General features: G+C 46.9%; 1 protein-coding gene across 2 annotated transcripts; it reads left to right on the forward strand.

Annotated features, from left to right (window-relative positions):
• Positions 1 to 587: 587 nt before the first annotated feature.
• On the forward strand, positions 588 to 13,575 carry RNPEP (arginyl aminopeptidase). Of its 2 annotated transcripts, none has more exons than XM_053393698.1 (11): positions 588 to 1,011; positions 2,860 to 3,000; positions 3,625 to 3,773; positions 4,333 to 4,449; positions 6,110 to 6,345; positions 7,491 to 7,604; positions 7,806 to 7,918; positions 9,110 to 9,218; positions 10,396 to 10,620; positions 11,590 to 11,732; positions 13,338 to 13,575. In XM_053393698.1, the coding sequence occupies exons 1-11, from the start codon at positions 616 to 618 to the stop codon at positions 13,491 to 13,493; spliced, it is 1,899 nt and encodes a 632-aa protein (XP_053249673.1). In that variant the 5' UTR covers positions 588 to 615; the 3' UTR covers positions 13,494 to 13,575. The 2 variants fall into 2 exon arrangements, with proteins under 2 accessions (XP_053249673.1, XP_053249674.1); XM_053393699.1 differs by lacking the exon at positions 2,860 to 3,000 and adding an exon at positions 2,670 to 2,810 and having other exon boundaries at positions 597 to 1,011.
• Positions 13,576 to 14,898: the final 1,323 nt, after the last annotated feature.

A 14,898-nucleotide genomic window follows, 5' to 3' on the forward strand; every position in this document is an offset into this window, starting at 1 on the left:
GCCTCTATCCCTGCAGGCCACACCTCCTCAGACACACCTTCTTTCACCAGGCCAAACACTTACAGCCGAGGTGGAAGGCTTGGCTTTGCGTCCTCCTGTCTGCTTCTTTTTCCACATAAGATAGAAGCTTGAGCGTACATGTAAATTACATCTTTGCTTTTACTACTTGGAAAGAGGGGCTAGGCTTCTGCCCACTACTCTATAATTATTAGTAGTACTGCAATAGTTGGGTTTTCTTCAAAGAAACAGCTGTCACTTTCACTACTTTTTTGAAATGTTTATTGATTTTGAATTTAGCTGCGAAAAGTCAGTAGGATATACAGATCAATGAAAAGGAAATAAAAACATGATAATTAATTTATCCCGCCCATCTGACTTGGCTGCCCCAGCCATTCTAAAACACAGCAGAACATGACCCATTGAAAGCTTCCCGCTGCCTGTTTTCAACAAGAGAGAAGGGCAGCGCCCCCAAAAGAGCCGAGAAATCCGGCCTGCGGGCAACAAATCCGACGCGAGCGCGGCCCGCCGGGCGCTTTGAAAGCGCTCTGCTCGCTCCGCCCCGTGGGCTGAGCCTCGTCCGCCTTTCCGCCGCTTGGGCTGGCCTCTTTCTCGGCGATGGCGGCGGCCCGGGACGCGGCTTCGGCTTGCAGCGCGGACTCCTTCCAGCTCCGGCACCTGCACCTGGCGCTGAGCGCGCACTTCGGGCCGGCCGGCTCGGGGCATTTGCAAGGCTGCGTCCGCCTGGAGCTGACATGCCTGCGAGACCGCGCCAGCGAAGTGGTGCTGGACTCGCACCCCAGCGTCAAGGTGGAAGGCGCCGGGCTGGCGCCGCCGGGGAGCCGCTGCGGCGAAGTGCAGGGCCCGCAGCCAGGCGCGCTGAGGCCGCTCGCCTTCCAGAGCCGCCCGTTCGCCAGCTACGGCTCGGCGCTGCACGTCACCCTGCCGGAGCCTCTGACGTGCGGGGACACGGTGGTGCTGGAGATCGCCTACCGAGCCGGAGCGGGGCCCGGGGTGAGTCGGGGAGAGGCGGGCGGAGTCGGAGGACGCGCGCATCTGCCCCGGTCCCTTCCCCCAGCCGAGGGCGGGAAGCGTGCAAGGTTCAAGTTCCGCCTTTGGACACGAAAGCCCTTCCTCTTAATGGGGAGAGAGGTTTGCTGGCAGCAGTAGCTCAGGAGCGGGGAAATATACACTCTGCACATGCTCAGGCGTGCTGCCCTCAGTATCATAAGTTTTTCCTTCCTTAGATCTTCATGGGCTGTGTTCCAAAGCTAAAGGCATGCCTAGGTGTGCCTGGGCTGCAGTGATGCCATTGCTCTGCTATTGCACCACCGATCCTGATTTTCGTAATTGTCCCTTTCCCTCATTATTCAGGAGCTTTGGCAAGGGAAAGGAAGTGAACTTGCCTTTCTTGCTCTTGTCCTTCTGTGTGGGGTGTTACTTACTGCCTATGGACATCTTTCCTTATGGGACGCAGCTCAGCCTTGCAAGCAGAAGGGTCCAGGTTCAATGCCAGCCATCTCCAAGCCTGCTGAATTTAGCCTGGTGTCTGGCATCCCCCAGACAGTAAAATTTAGCGGAAGTCTCCACTTGCGTGGGGAAATCAGCTCACATTAATGGAAGGGAGGACTCTCAGTGTAATAGCTACAGTTCCATGCAGCCAGTAGTACTGAACAAGAGTATTGTATGATGAGAATGCTAAACCCTCCCCATGGTGAGTGAATTGGTAGGCCTGTTCTTACATCTTAATGCATTTTAAACAGCCTTTTGTACTTGTAGTAATAGTGAAGCCCCCTCTCCCCTGCTTTCAAATGTATCTTCAGTGAAGTGAATATTCCAATCTATATTTCAAGCACAAAACCAGAAGAGGGATGTCGTTTTACTCTGGATGGATTTTGTGAACTGCAAAGCTGTCTGAACATGTTCTCCCAATTCACAGGGATACTGGGTTGAACTAAACGTGATGTGGAAAACCAATAATATGAATCTTGGGTGTTGGAGCCACCAGGATGGTGGGGGAGGGAATCAAGCCTGAGGTTTAGTGCAGGTGAAGGGGGTTTAACCCTCTTTGCTGATCAATCTCCTCAATCTGAATCAACCTCTCTATCTCCTATTTGTTTTATATCCATTATGGTCCTTGTATGCTTGCTCCACAGAGAAAAATAGGAGCCTGGGAGGCATTTAGATCAGGAAAGCTACATGAAGGAAAGAGTTAGGACTTCCACCTGCAGCCATGATCTGATTCCTCCATCCCACACACCTATAATTGCACTGATACATTTCCTTGGATAATATTTGGATTTAGTATTTCACAAACCACGTAATCGGTTTTCCTCACCGCTTTGTAAAACCTAATAACTGCATTAAGGCTGTTTGTAAGAAGAAGAAAACGCCTTTGTTTCTTTGGACCTCTGCCCAGTCCTGATTACATTAATGTACACCTAGAAGAAGTCCAAGGGCTGCACCTTGGTGAGTGCTGACTGTGCACATCTTAGAAATAGTTCATAGGTGCTGTTTTGAAAACCTGAAGATCTGGAACATCCCACGCTGGGAAATCCCAGGGAACTTTGTGTTAGAGTATTTGGGTCGTGTGCGGATTCTAGTGCTTGTTGGCTAATAGCAACTGAAGGCAGAACAGAAATGACAGATTGATCCTGTACCTCCTCTTATAGATCTCCTTTCTGGATTCTTATCAAACTGCCCAGAAGGAGAAGCCGTTTCTTTACACCTCTGGCTTTCCTGTGCTCAACAGGTCTCTTTTCCCTGGCTTTCACACCCCGGCTGTCAAGATCACGTACTCTGCACACATCCAGGTAAAGTATCCCACTGCTCACAGAAGAACTGTCTTTTGTCTCTTGCTAGGTGTGTTGGCTTACTCCTGAGCAGACAGCAGGGAAGCAGAAGCCCTATATGTACACGCAAGGCCAAGCTGTTCTGAATAGGAGCTTTTTCCCTTGCTTTGACACCCCTGCCGTTAAAAGTACATACTCTGCTCTTATAAAGGTAAGCCAGGGCCGGCACTATCGTTTGGCTGGGTGAGGCAGCGGCCTCAAGCAGCAGAATCCCTGCCACTGCTTCCGCAAGTGGCCGTTACCCATTCCGCTGCTGCCTTCTCCTCCACCCCCCACTCCCGCCACCCCTAGGGAGGTAGACCCTCTGCTAGACTTGGGGCCCTAACAAAGGCCCAGTCTTGCCACCCTCTGGTCAGGCCTGTCTCCCAGCAGCTTCTCCATCTGTGGTGATGTATTCTGTATCGCACTGGATGAATTTGAGCCAGTTGGTTCATGGAATTGGAAGGGACCATGAGGGTCATCTAAGTCCAGCACTCTGCAATGCAGGACTCTCTTGCCCAATGTGGGACTCAAACCCACGACCCTGAGATTCAGAGTCTCATCTTCTACCGACTGAGCTATCCCAGCTGTCTCTCAGTCTAACCTTCCTCACCAAACCTAACTCAGGACTGTTGTGAAGGTGAAACCTGGAGTGGGGGAGGAGGACCATGCATGCCGCCTCAAGCACATTGGAGGAAAAGTGTGATATACTTGAAATAAATAAAAGAAGACTCATCCCCAATCAGCAAGTGCTCCTTTTCATTGCGCAACAAGCCTGCCTTTGTTTGTCTGTTAGGTCCCTGAGGGTTTCACAGCAGTGATGAGTGCAGTTACCCGGGAGAAGCAGAAGGACAACACTTTCTACTTCAAGATGCCTCTGCGCATCCCATCCTATCTGGTTGCCCTGGTTGTTGGGGACATAGTTTCTGCTGAAGTTGGACCCAGGTAAGAGCGTGGCTGGCTGCAGGGATAAAGATGAGCCACCACATTGCTTTATGTCTGCCTTACTGTTTGTTCAGCCGTATTGTTAGCTTTAAAAGAAATCTTCAAAATGACTAACAGTAAGGCTACCAAAAGAATTAAGGCAGTAATTAGAAGTTAAATGACAGAACAATTAAACAAACTAATTATATTCCTCCAATGTAAGACAACAGGCTCTTGCTGCAAGCTGGAATTTCTGGAGTCCTTTCCTATCTTTGTGTAGAGAGGTTGATAAGCAGCATCTAGGGAAACCCCTGGCCTTTCAGGCATTGCTGGACTCCAACTTCCATTATTGTAACTTTTATATTTTGATGTGGAAGAAAGCCCTTTCACTACTAGAATGGCTTCTTCATATGCAGTACAGAATGCCTTCTTATCTCCCACAAGCAACCATGGGAGTGACTCCTTAACAAACTGACATTAATGAATGTGTTGCTGTTTATGTGACTTATGTGACTTAGGGTGTTTTCTTCCAATTTTCAATTTCTTACATTTCCACCCATTTGTTTTCATCCCATGCTAGGAGCCATGTATGGGCCGAGCCCTGCCTGATTGAGGCTGCTAAGAAAGAGTACGATGGTGTGATTGAAGAGTTTCTTAGCACGGGAGAGAAGCTTTTTGGACCATATGTATGGGAAAGGTATGTCTTGCTGCTTCAGGGAAGGCTTCCCTTGAAGTCTTTGCAAACATGCACCCATTGATCCCAGATTGGGCATAGAGATGTCATACATTTTATCCTTACCTTAAGTCAGCTTACCTGAACCAGGAAAAGCTATAGCTCAATGGTAAGAGCACCTGCCTTGCATACAGAAGTCCAGTCTCTGGCATTTCCAGGTACAGCTAGGAAGGATGCTTCATCTAAACCCTGGGAACCACTCATAAGTCACTAAAGTAGGCAGTACTGACCTGGGTGGATCAATGATGTGACTTGGCTAAGGCATTCACGTTCTTAAATCCCTTGAGTCATACTTCAGTCTTTGGGCTGAGACTAAGTTGGTGGTGGGACACATGCATTGCATGCAGAAGGTCCCAAGTTTAATCCCTGGCATCTCCAGATAAAAGGATGCAATAACAAGTGATGTGAAAGACCTCTGCCAGGAAGCTTCTGCAAGTCTCAAGTACCGTATTTTTCGCCCTATAGGACACACTTTTTCCCCTCCAAAAATGAAGGGGAAATGTGTGTGCGTCCTATGGGGCGAATGCAGGCTTTCGCTGAAGCCTGGAGAGCGAGAGGGGTTGGTGTGCACCGACCCCTCTCGCTCTCCAGGCTTCAGGAGAGCCGCAGCGCCAGCCCCACAAGGTCGGGGGACAGCGGGGAGGCGGAACGCCGCCATCCCGCTGTCTCCCGATGTGGTTTGGAGGCTGACGGGGAGACGCGTGCTTCTCCCCGCCGCCAGCCCCGCGAGCTCCAGGGACAGTGGGGAGGCGCAGCGCGTCTTCCTGCTGTCCCCGGACCTGGTCTGCAGGCGGGCGGCAGGGAGAAGAGCGCTTCTCCCCGCTGCCTGCCCCGCAAGCTCCGGGGACAGCTGGGAGGCACAGTGCGTCTCCCCGCTGCCGGCCCCACAAGCGCCTGGGGGGGAAATAAATTTTTTTTCTTTATTTCCCCCCCAAAAAACTTGGTGCATCCTATGGGCCGGTGCGTCCTATGGGGCGAAAAATACGGTAATAATGCTGGTCACTTTCTAGAGGGGTAGTCGTGTTAATCTGCTGCAGCAGCAGACCTGTAGCACTTGAGGGACTAGCACATTATTGTTGCATAAGCTTTCATGACCCACAGTCCACTTGCACAGTGCAGTCTTGATGGATATATGGTCTGGCCCTGCTCTAAGGTGGTTTCCTATCTTCTATGAACTTTTGCTGAAGATGAGCAAGCAGAAATTTTCCACTCTTGAGCAAAAGTGAATTCTGGTTGATGGCATCCGCCAGTCAAACTGCACTATGCTTCAAGTGCACAGAACCCTGAGTATTGCTGAGCTTTTTTGGCAAATTTGTATTCTGGTACCTGAAACCTGGGGGCGAACCACTGCCACACTCACACACTAAAGTGGAGTGGGCAGTAACAGCAGGATATTATTATTCCTTATATCAGGGACCCTCTGGGTGTTGTTGGGCTACACCTTCCGGCATCCCTTACCAATGGCTATGTTGGCCAGTGCTTTTGGGTGTTGAGAGTCCACAAACGAGGGCTACTGGATTCCCCCATCCCTTCCTTAAAGAAAAACCATTGGAATACTGTCTGGGGAGGCGCAGAGCCTCATGACAGATGTTGTCTCCTTGATCACAAGCTTTGCTTTTGGCAGGTACGATGTTCTGTTTATGCCTCCCTCGTTCCCTTTCGGGGGGATGGAGAACCCCTGTATCACCTTTGTGACTCCATGCCTGTTGGCCGGCGATCGCTCCCTAGCAGATGTGATCATCCACGAGATCTCGCATAGCTGGTTTGGCAATCTGGTCACCAATGCCCATTGGGGGGAGTTTTGGCTGAATGAAGGCTTCACTATGTATGCACAGAGGAGGATCACTAAAGAAATTTATGGTGAGTTACCTGTTGGGCAATGTCCATGCTGTTTAGTGCCTTGATATATTGTGCTCTTCTACAATTAGCATCCAGAGCAGTTAAATAGAAACATCAATATGTAAATTCATGAACCAGATCAAGAGCTTCTTTTTGAAAAAACCCCCAAACGTAACACAAATAATATTATCTCATAATAAGGATAAGGGTGTTGGTGGTATACAGGTGGGAAATGTAACAAAAAAAAAGTGTGGAATGCTCCTGTTCAGTGTGCCAGCCAAGCCCTTTCCCGAGCTACTCCATTCCAGGAGTCATTTCCTCTTGAATGTTTAGTAGAGGAAGATGAATTCAGTATGGGTGATGCTACTCAGTGCAATTTTGAATCTGGCTGTCTCCCTGGGTAGTGAGAATTCTTAGCATGAGATTGACTGTGAGGATGAGTTGATCATCCTAATCTGTATTAAATAAGAGTTAGTTATGTTAGTTCATAATGCCAAAAAGACCAAACAGGTTTATCGTGGTCAGAATTCGCATAGGCAGCAGGCTGCTTTGTCACACTGAGAACACATATAAAGTATGCTGGTGGGATAAAGCTGAAAACTAAAGTTATCTGTAGCACTAACTTCATATGACTATACTATTAAAATATTTTTAAGTTCTCCTTTTGTCTTGGTGCCTATTGTACTATACACCCTGCAGTCTTCACAGTATTGTACAACTTCAACTAAGGCATTGTTTTGTGTAGGCTAGGCTGAAGAAACTTTCCACCTGGCATTCACTTTCCATGTGCAGAGAGAGCTTCATGCTAGGAATGCTGTCAGATGCTCCCATCTTCGTTCTTGAGGGGTGCAGCTTCCTGACAGGAGTGTTCCATGTGTCACCCTGAATAATTTGAATTTCCTTTACAGAATTCCATTTGGAAGAAAGACATCACACACTTGCTAATGGTTAACAGAAAGGGTTGCTTCTGTTGTGTTTCTAGTGGGATCAGCTTGCAGGTCTCAGCTGTGTTATTTTTTCTCCAGTAACAGTGATGCTGTGCTCCAAATAATCTTTACCACATATTCATGACTGATCCCAGACTATCAAGGAAGCAGTTTGGTTTGATGGCCAGGAGCTTAAAAGCAGTAGCTCAGCTTCTTCCTTTGCTTGTCCCCTAAACTCAGGTGCTGCTTATACTTGCTTAGAAGCTGCCACAGGGAGGGCTTTGCTTCGCCAACATATGGACAACACCGGAGAAGACCATCCCCTCAACAAGCTCAGAGTGAAAATAGAGCCAGGTCTGTATTGGTCCAGTGCCTATGGATTCAAGTCACATCATTGTTTCCTTGTGTTCAAGAAAAGAAATCTGAATAATCAGTTACATACAGAAATTTGGGTTGTGGCTTAATGTGGCTCAGTCATTTCTAATAAGGCTTTTCCTTTTGTAATACTGGCAATTGGGTGTTGTAAATCTTATGCTAGTTGTTTCTTCTGCCCAGGTGTTGATCCTGAGGACACCTATAATGAAACCCCTTATGAAAAGGGCTACTGTTTTGTCTCCTACCTTGCTCACCTTGTCGGGGACCAGAAGAAGTTTGATGCTTTCCTCCAGGTACTGTATGTTAGCCTGGGACTTGTCTGTGCTTCAAGGGAGTCTTGGGAAATTGGCTTCCTCTAGGATAGGAATGCGCAACCTCTGGTCCACGGGCTGCATTGGGACCATGAGGATGGTTTCTCTAAATCATGCCCACCTGTCCTATATGACATCAGATATGGGGCAGTTAGAAACATGGCTGGATTGGGTGTTCAGCTACTTTCCCAATGGGCAATGGCACCGAATTGGGCCCCACACTGTGGGTGCCCAGCATGACCCGCCCACGTCATGACATCATGATGCACACGCCTTGACATCATGACACACACAGTAGTGTCATGACATCATACCATGGGGCGGGGCCCAAGCTCCACGCTCTCCCTTCCACCACCCCCTGCCTGAACTTCGTGCTCTTTCCACTGTGTGTGGTGCTTGCATCGCTGCCCCTGTATTTTGTGGGTGCCTGGCCCCTATAAGGGAAAGGAAGCAGTTTTTCCAGCCCTGTTCACTGTACAAGGGACTTTGACAGTGAGCAGAAGAACCCATCTTTCAATCGTCTGACATCATGATGATGTTAGGTGGGCTGCCCCGCACACTTCTCAAAGCTGGCCAATGGGGTGGGCCCAAATAATGATCAAGTCCACTGGGCCAAAAAGGATTCCCTGTATGTTTGCAAGGGATGTTCCTGGGCAAGCACTGGTAATAACATCAGAAAGTAAGCTGTAGCATCCCACATTGCTTGGAACTGAAACATGAAGTTGTGGAAGCTGAATAACTTGTCACAGAGAAGCTGTTTCTGAGAGATTTATCTTAAGCTGTAGCTTTCCTTAAGAGGGGAGCAAAGTCATCAGCCATGCATGTTGCACTTAAGAAATTCTCCAAAGATACCCGCAAGCAGTGTGAGCAAACAGAGGGAGTATGGAGAAATGAATCAGGAATATATGATGCTGGCATAAAACCTGGGGGGGGGGGGGAATCGGGTATCGAAGAGGGATATTTGTTCCTTTTTTAAGCAGACAGGTAACTCGGCCTCTAAAACCTGGGGTGCTACGACCCAGTCTAGTTGGAGCAGGTAATTGCAGGCTGAACATGAGCTGATGTTCTTTGCTGAAAGAGTTACTCATGAGTGGTTGATTAAGTAAAGGTGAAATGTTACAGGTGCACCATTCAGACCACAGTTTAATTTAGGGAAATCTCTCTCTCTGGCAGGCGTATGTCAACCAATTCAAGTTTCAGAGCATCACAGCAGATGAAGCACTAGAGTTCTACTTGAATTATTTCCCAGAGCTGAAGAAGAAAGGGGTAGATACCATTCCAGGTCAGCAACACTTCCTACTTTTTAGATATTTGTCCATAATTTCAGGACCAAGCACGTAACTTTTATGTAAATCTTGGAGGTAGCAGTGTCTCTTTCCCAGTTCTCCAAAGACACTTTTTAAGATGGCGGAAACGCCCATCCTTTGCATACTCTGCAGTTGCAAAAAACATCTCCAGAATATTAGCCAAGTATAACTGCTTAGAGAAGCATCATTCTGAATTGGCACAACGTTTTGGGCAGCAGTTCTTCCTTACAGTCAAGGTGATTAGGAGTGAAGATTCCTCCCAGTGTTCCCCATGCTTTCATGCTGCCTTTTTCTAGATTCAGCTCACCATGTTGACTCTCTCCACCCATGATTCATTGCCTTTATTCCTTAGGTTGCATTTCCAAAGTACACATCTTGTCTGTTAGTTTTGAAGGGCCAAAGTCTGGCAGAGCTCCTGCTACCTTTAAGAGATATTGCATCTGGTTACTAGCCAACAGCATTGAGGATGGTAATAAGAGAACAGTTGCAAAACATCTGAGCTGGGCTTCTAGCTGGAATTCTGCTACCTGGGGGATAGCAGTCATATGAAGCTGATTGTCAATAACAGTCTTAAGTTTTCTGGCAAAGAGCTGATGCTAAGGATCAATTTAATACATTATGCCTGTAAGACTGGGGTGAGGGATCTGCAGACCTGCAGATTTTATTGGACTCCGACTCCCATCAGCCCCTGCCAGCAGGGCCAATTGTCAGTGATGATGGGCATGAAAGTACAGCAACACCTGGAGGGCCATACATTAGCCATCACTGCTATAAACCATGCACGCTCCCACTGACCCATGGTTGCTCTGGTCATCTTTCCTCTTTCCAAAAGTGAATAATGTTTTGCAATCCAGAGGGTTGTTCTGCCAGATATTTAGGTAACTGCTGGCAGGAGCATGGAGACTCTAGATGCAGTGAAAGTAACGTGTGCCCTGGCTCAATGAAGTGAATGCTGTTGAATGCTTATAGTGGTATAACCACTCTGTAAACAAATCAGAACAAACGCTCAGTAAAGAATGGACCTAGTCTAACCACCATGTAAGCTTTGTGCAAGCAAACCAGGATGAATAAACAGGTTGTTAGTAACTTAAGAACTTCCAGTATTGAGTCCAACAAGGTTCCCTTTTCTCATTTCCCTTGTTTCCATGGCAGGCTTTGAGTTTGATCGGTGGCTGAACACTCCTGGTTGGCCCCCATACCTTCCTGACCTTTCACCTGGGGAGGAGCTGATGAAGCCAGCTGAGAACCTGGCAGAGCTCTGGGCATCTCCTGACTGCGACATGCAGGCAATTAGAGCAGTAGATATCTCAACTTGGAAAACCTTCCAGCTGGTCTATTTCCTGGATAAGATCTTGGCGAAATCCCCACTGCCAGATGGTAAGATTACTCTTTGAGCGTGGCAGAGGGAATCGTTGCACTGTGAATAAATACTGTTGACATTGAGATGCAAGCCAGGTGACTCCCAAGAACTAGAAATTAGAGCATGGGATGGAATAACTTGGAGCGTTTGGGAGTGAGGGTAGAGAGTACCGTATTTTTCTGTCTATAAGACGCCCCCATGTATAAGACGACCCCAATTTTAAACTTTAAAAATTTGGGGGAAAATATAGTCTTATACACGGAAAAATACAGTATTTATGCATGGACGGACACCACAGCAATGAGATGGCTTGTCCACCCCCAAGCAAACATTCATGCCTTTTTTTATACACAAAGCAGCATACGTCACTTTGGCTAGGGCTCCCCATTGCTTCCCTTGACCACGTGAGGGCATAGGTGGCAAATACCCATATCTTCAGTTAGTTCCTCTTTCGGGCTCAGAGCACAGCACATCAGCTCCACAGATGAGGATAGCATCAAAGCAAACAAATTATGTATGGACTCATGGTTACAAAACTGCCTATTAATTGTGGGGTTGTTTTGACTACCAAGATGGTGCTTGCAGAGCTTCTAGAAGTGTTCACCTTTGGTTCAAGACACTTTCTGAGGGCATAAAAGCATGTGATCATGCCTTCCCTCTGCCTGTGGCTAGAAAAAAATACAATACAATAGCTTCCAGAGGGGTACCTTAAAAAGATAGTGGAGGAAATTTCAAGTCTGAGACAAAAGCTTATGTATACAATTGTCCTTGCATACTTTGTACCCTCCAGATGTTGTCGTCCGAGGCTGATGGGAATTGTAGTGTAAAACAGCTGGATGGCACTGGCAAAGGCTGGTGAACAAGATGAGCACAGTGACCATTCAGAAAAAGAGTAATTGGAATATAGGGCTGTTGCCTACTTTTGCTATGCTAATTTCCCTTCTGTTGTGGGAGTGAATGACCCTCAATTCTCATTTCATGCTAAGGGAACATTGAGAAGATGAGTGCCATGTACAGCAAGATCTCCAAAGCACGGAATGCAGAGCTGCGCCTCCGTTGGTGCCAGATTCTCCTCAAGAACAACCACGAGGCGGAGTTTGGCAAAGTGAAAGACTTCCTTCACAGCCAGGTTTGTGGTTGATCTGTCTGTGTGACGTTGGTTCGGAGGCATGTGGATCCTGTAGCTTTTACAAACATGCATAATTTTATTTCTATGCCCCTTTTCCAAAGTTCAAACCATGCTCAAGGCAGCTTGCAACATGAAAAAATACAAAATTGTAGACATAACAAAAGTAGTCATAAACAATGAATAAAACATCAAAATTATGCAACTAAATTAAACTATTTCCGCCTAAATCATAATAAGGTCTAAAATAAGGATACAAACATTAATATTGATAACAGCAGCAAACCCTCTACCTCCAAACTATACTACAGCCCAAGAGTCTGTTCAGCTTTTATAGCTGGAGTCAGTCCGTGCCCTGCCCTCTCAGACCAGGTGGGAAAAGGCCTGCAAGACGGGAAGCAGGTCTTCTAGGAGTCACAGCCAAGATAGTATTTTACCCACTGAATAGTAGATTCATCCCTTGTCTTGGTTGGAAGCTGGGGGACAGGCTTGGTGTGGTGCCAGCCAGCCCTTTCCCCGCCATCTCTTTGGTCCTGCCCATCCCAGAACTAACAGTTCCTCCTCAGAAACTAGTGGTGAAAACTGCCTCTTGCCACAAAACAGGGAGTGATACTTTTAGCACGGGGTGGAGAAACTTAGGCTGCCCACATGCTTTGGGACTCCGACTCCCATCAGCTCAACTATTGTGGCCCAGTGGTCAGGAATGACAGGATCTGTAGTCCACCAGCGTTTGGAAGGCCACATATATTGTCATCATTAATATACTACTAAACTGTCAAAGCGTTTCTAAGAAGCAGCAGCATCCCTTGTTTAGCCACGAAGGCCTCTCCCAAACAACAGCCATTCTGAATGCTTCTGTGTACTGGAAAGCATGATCTTGCCTGTTGCATGTAAAAAAGGAACGTGTTACTGATAAGGATTTCTTACTGCAAGTTTTGGAGAGAGAGAGAGAAATCCTAACCTTCATAGGAAGTTGTGGGGTGCTGCAGGCCACTGAGCAGATAGATTATATCCATTATAGACTACAAGTAACCTGGGTTATCTATTTGGTAAAGGTAAAGGGACCCCTGACTGTTAGGTCCAGTTGTGGCCGACTCTGGGGTTGCGGCACTCATCTTGCTTTATTGGCCGAGGGAGCCGGCGTACAGCTTCCGGGTCATGTGGCCAGATGACTAAGCCACTTCTGGTGAACCAGAGCAGCGCACGGAAACGCCGTTCACCTTCCCGCTGGAGCAGTACCTATTTATCTACTTGCACTTTGTGCTTTCGAACTGCTAGGTTGGCAGGAACAGGGACCGAGCAACAGGAGCTCACCCCGTCGCGGGGATTCGAACCGCCAACCTTCTGATCAGCAAGCCCTAGGCTCTGTGGTTTAACCCACAGCGCCACCTGCATCCCTTATCTATTTGGAAAAGCACTCAAAATTCAGCATATATCTTTCAGCACACATGATTTGTTTCTGTTTCATCTTTGCATCAATACCAGAAGGAACTTGGGCATTACAGAATGTTGCGGTGTGAAACCTAAGTGAAACTGAATGGCTATTGAGTAAGCACTGCTTTGGTGGTGAGTCATTCTAATGCATTGTCGTTCTGTGCTTGATTTCAGGGAAAGCAGAAGTACACCCTGCCCATCTATCGTGGCATGGTGAGCGGCTCGGAGGCTGCACAGGCGCTGGCTGTGGAGACATTTTCTGCCACGGCTCCACAGCTCCATGTTAACGTCCAGAACTACGTCAAAAAGATACTGAGCGCGAAGAGTTAAGGAAACTGAGAAGGAAATCACAATTCCAAAGTAGTCCATTGCTCAAACTTCAGCAGATGTCTGTATGCCGTGGGGGGGTGGGAGTCCTTTGGAGTTCTAAAGGACTTTGTTCAAATGCTGGTAATTTCCGAGGCTTCCCAGAAGGTGTAGTTTCCTCATGGATAGCCTGCTGATTTAAACTCCCCCCCCCCACTTTTTTAAAAAAAAAGGTTTGTAAATGTAAACATAAAATTATATGCGCAAAATTTCTATCTCAAAGTTTCCAAAATGTGATATATAAAATGTAATTAAAATACTTTTTTTTTGTTTCTGTAAATAATAGTTTGCCAGTTTTCATTATATCAGTTATATTTTTATCTGTTATCTTTAGTTCTTTAAAAATGATATGAGTTTATCTACTGTTGTTATTCATGCAACCTACTTTCTCATGTTCCTGTTTTGAGTATCTCTGTTCCCTTCCAGTACTTGGAACAAATTATCCTTGCAACCATTACTTATATAGAAGGTGTAGGGGGAACTTTTGACCCTCCAGATGTTGCTGGACCACAGTTCCCATCATCCCTGTCCATTGGCCATGCCAGCTCGGGCAGATGGGAATTGTAGTTCAGCATATAGCTGGAGGGCCAAACGTTCTCTACACCTACCATATAAGATTGGTAATTTATGAAACACAATTATTTTATCATGTAACTAAAAAGATGAAATCAACCCATTATATGCTGCCTTTAAAAAAAACAAAAACTTGGAGGGGGGTGGGTTAGATATTTGAGAATATAAGAAAGCTGGGAGAAGAAGAAGGAAGGAATTTCAGTGTAAACATTGATTCCCTCTTTTAAAAATCCCGCCCTGATTCCCTAATTCACATCCAGCAACCCTGCATAAAAATGTTTTTTCTTAAGGTACATGAGCCCTGCAAGTTTCCAAGGAAGGCAGCAACATGAAGAGAAGGCCAGGGATGTGCAGCCACAACTTCTCTACTCTTTCCTATTCCCACAAAAGTGTGTGTGTAATTTTTAAACAGAAAAGGGCACAGGCAAGGCATGAGCAAGTGGCCAACCACAGAGCCACCATACTCCCACCCTTGCAATCCGATGTGTGTGTTTTTTACGTCATGATGATACCTTGTCATCTGAGGCTCCGACCACAGACCACATTCTCTGTCACGCTCCCTGTTGATAATTATACTTCTCAAAAACAAGCAAGATGCAAAAGCATCCCAGCAGGCAGCTCAGACTGCAACAGAAGTGGATTCCTGTCTTGCCCCTAGAACTTGCAGCTCAGAAAGAAGCAACACTGCACACGCGTTGTGATTGGGCTGCGGGCTGCCATAGTCCTACCCTACCTCTGTTTGTGTAATGTGCTGTGTTCCTCTTCCACGTAAAATTATGTTGCCTCAGTTCAGAAA

This window comes from Podarcis raffonei, chromosome 6, assembly GCF_027172205.1.
Source record: "Podarcis raffonei isolate rPodRaf1 chromosome 6, rPodRaf1.pri, whole genome shotgun sequence".
NCBI classification, from domain to species: domain Eukaryota; kingdom Metazoa; phylum Chordata; class Lepidosauria; order Squamata; family Lacertidae; genus Podarcis; species Podarcis raffonei.

Coding starts and splice junctions, on each gene's coding strand:
- RNPEP (XM_053393698.1), top strand. CDS start 616: ATGGCGGCGGCCCGGGACGCGGCTTCGGCTTGCAGCGCGGACTCCTTC. Junction 3,774..4,332: donor TCTGCTGAAGTTGGACCCAG/GTAAGAGCGTGG, acceptor ATCCCATGCTAG/GAGCCATGTATGGGCCGAGC. Junction 10,621..11,589: donor GAAATCCCCACTGCCAGATG/GTAAGATTACTC, acceptor TTTCATGCTAAG/GGAACATTGAGAAGATGAGT.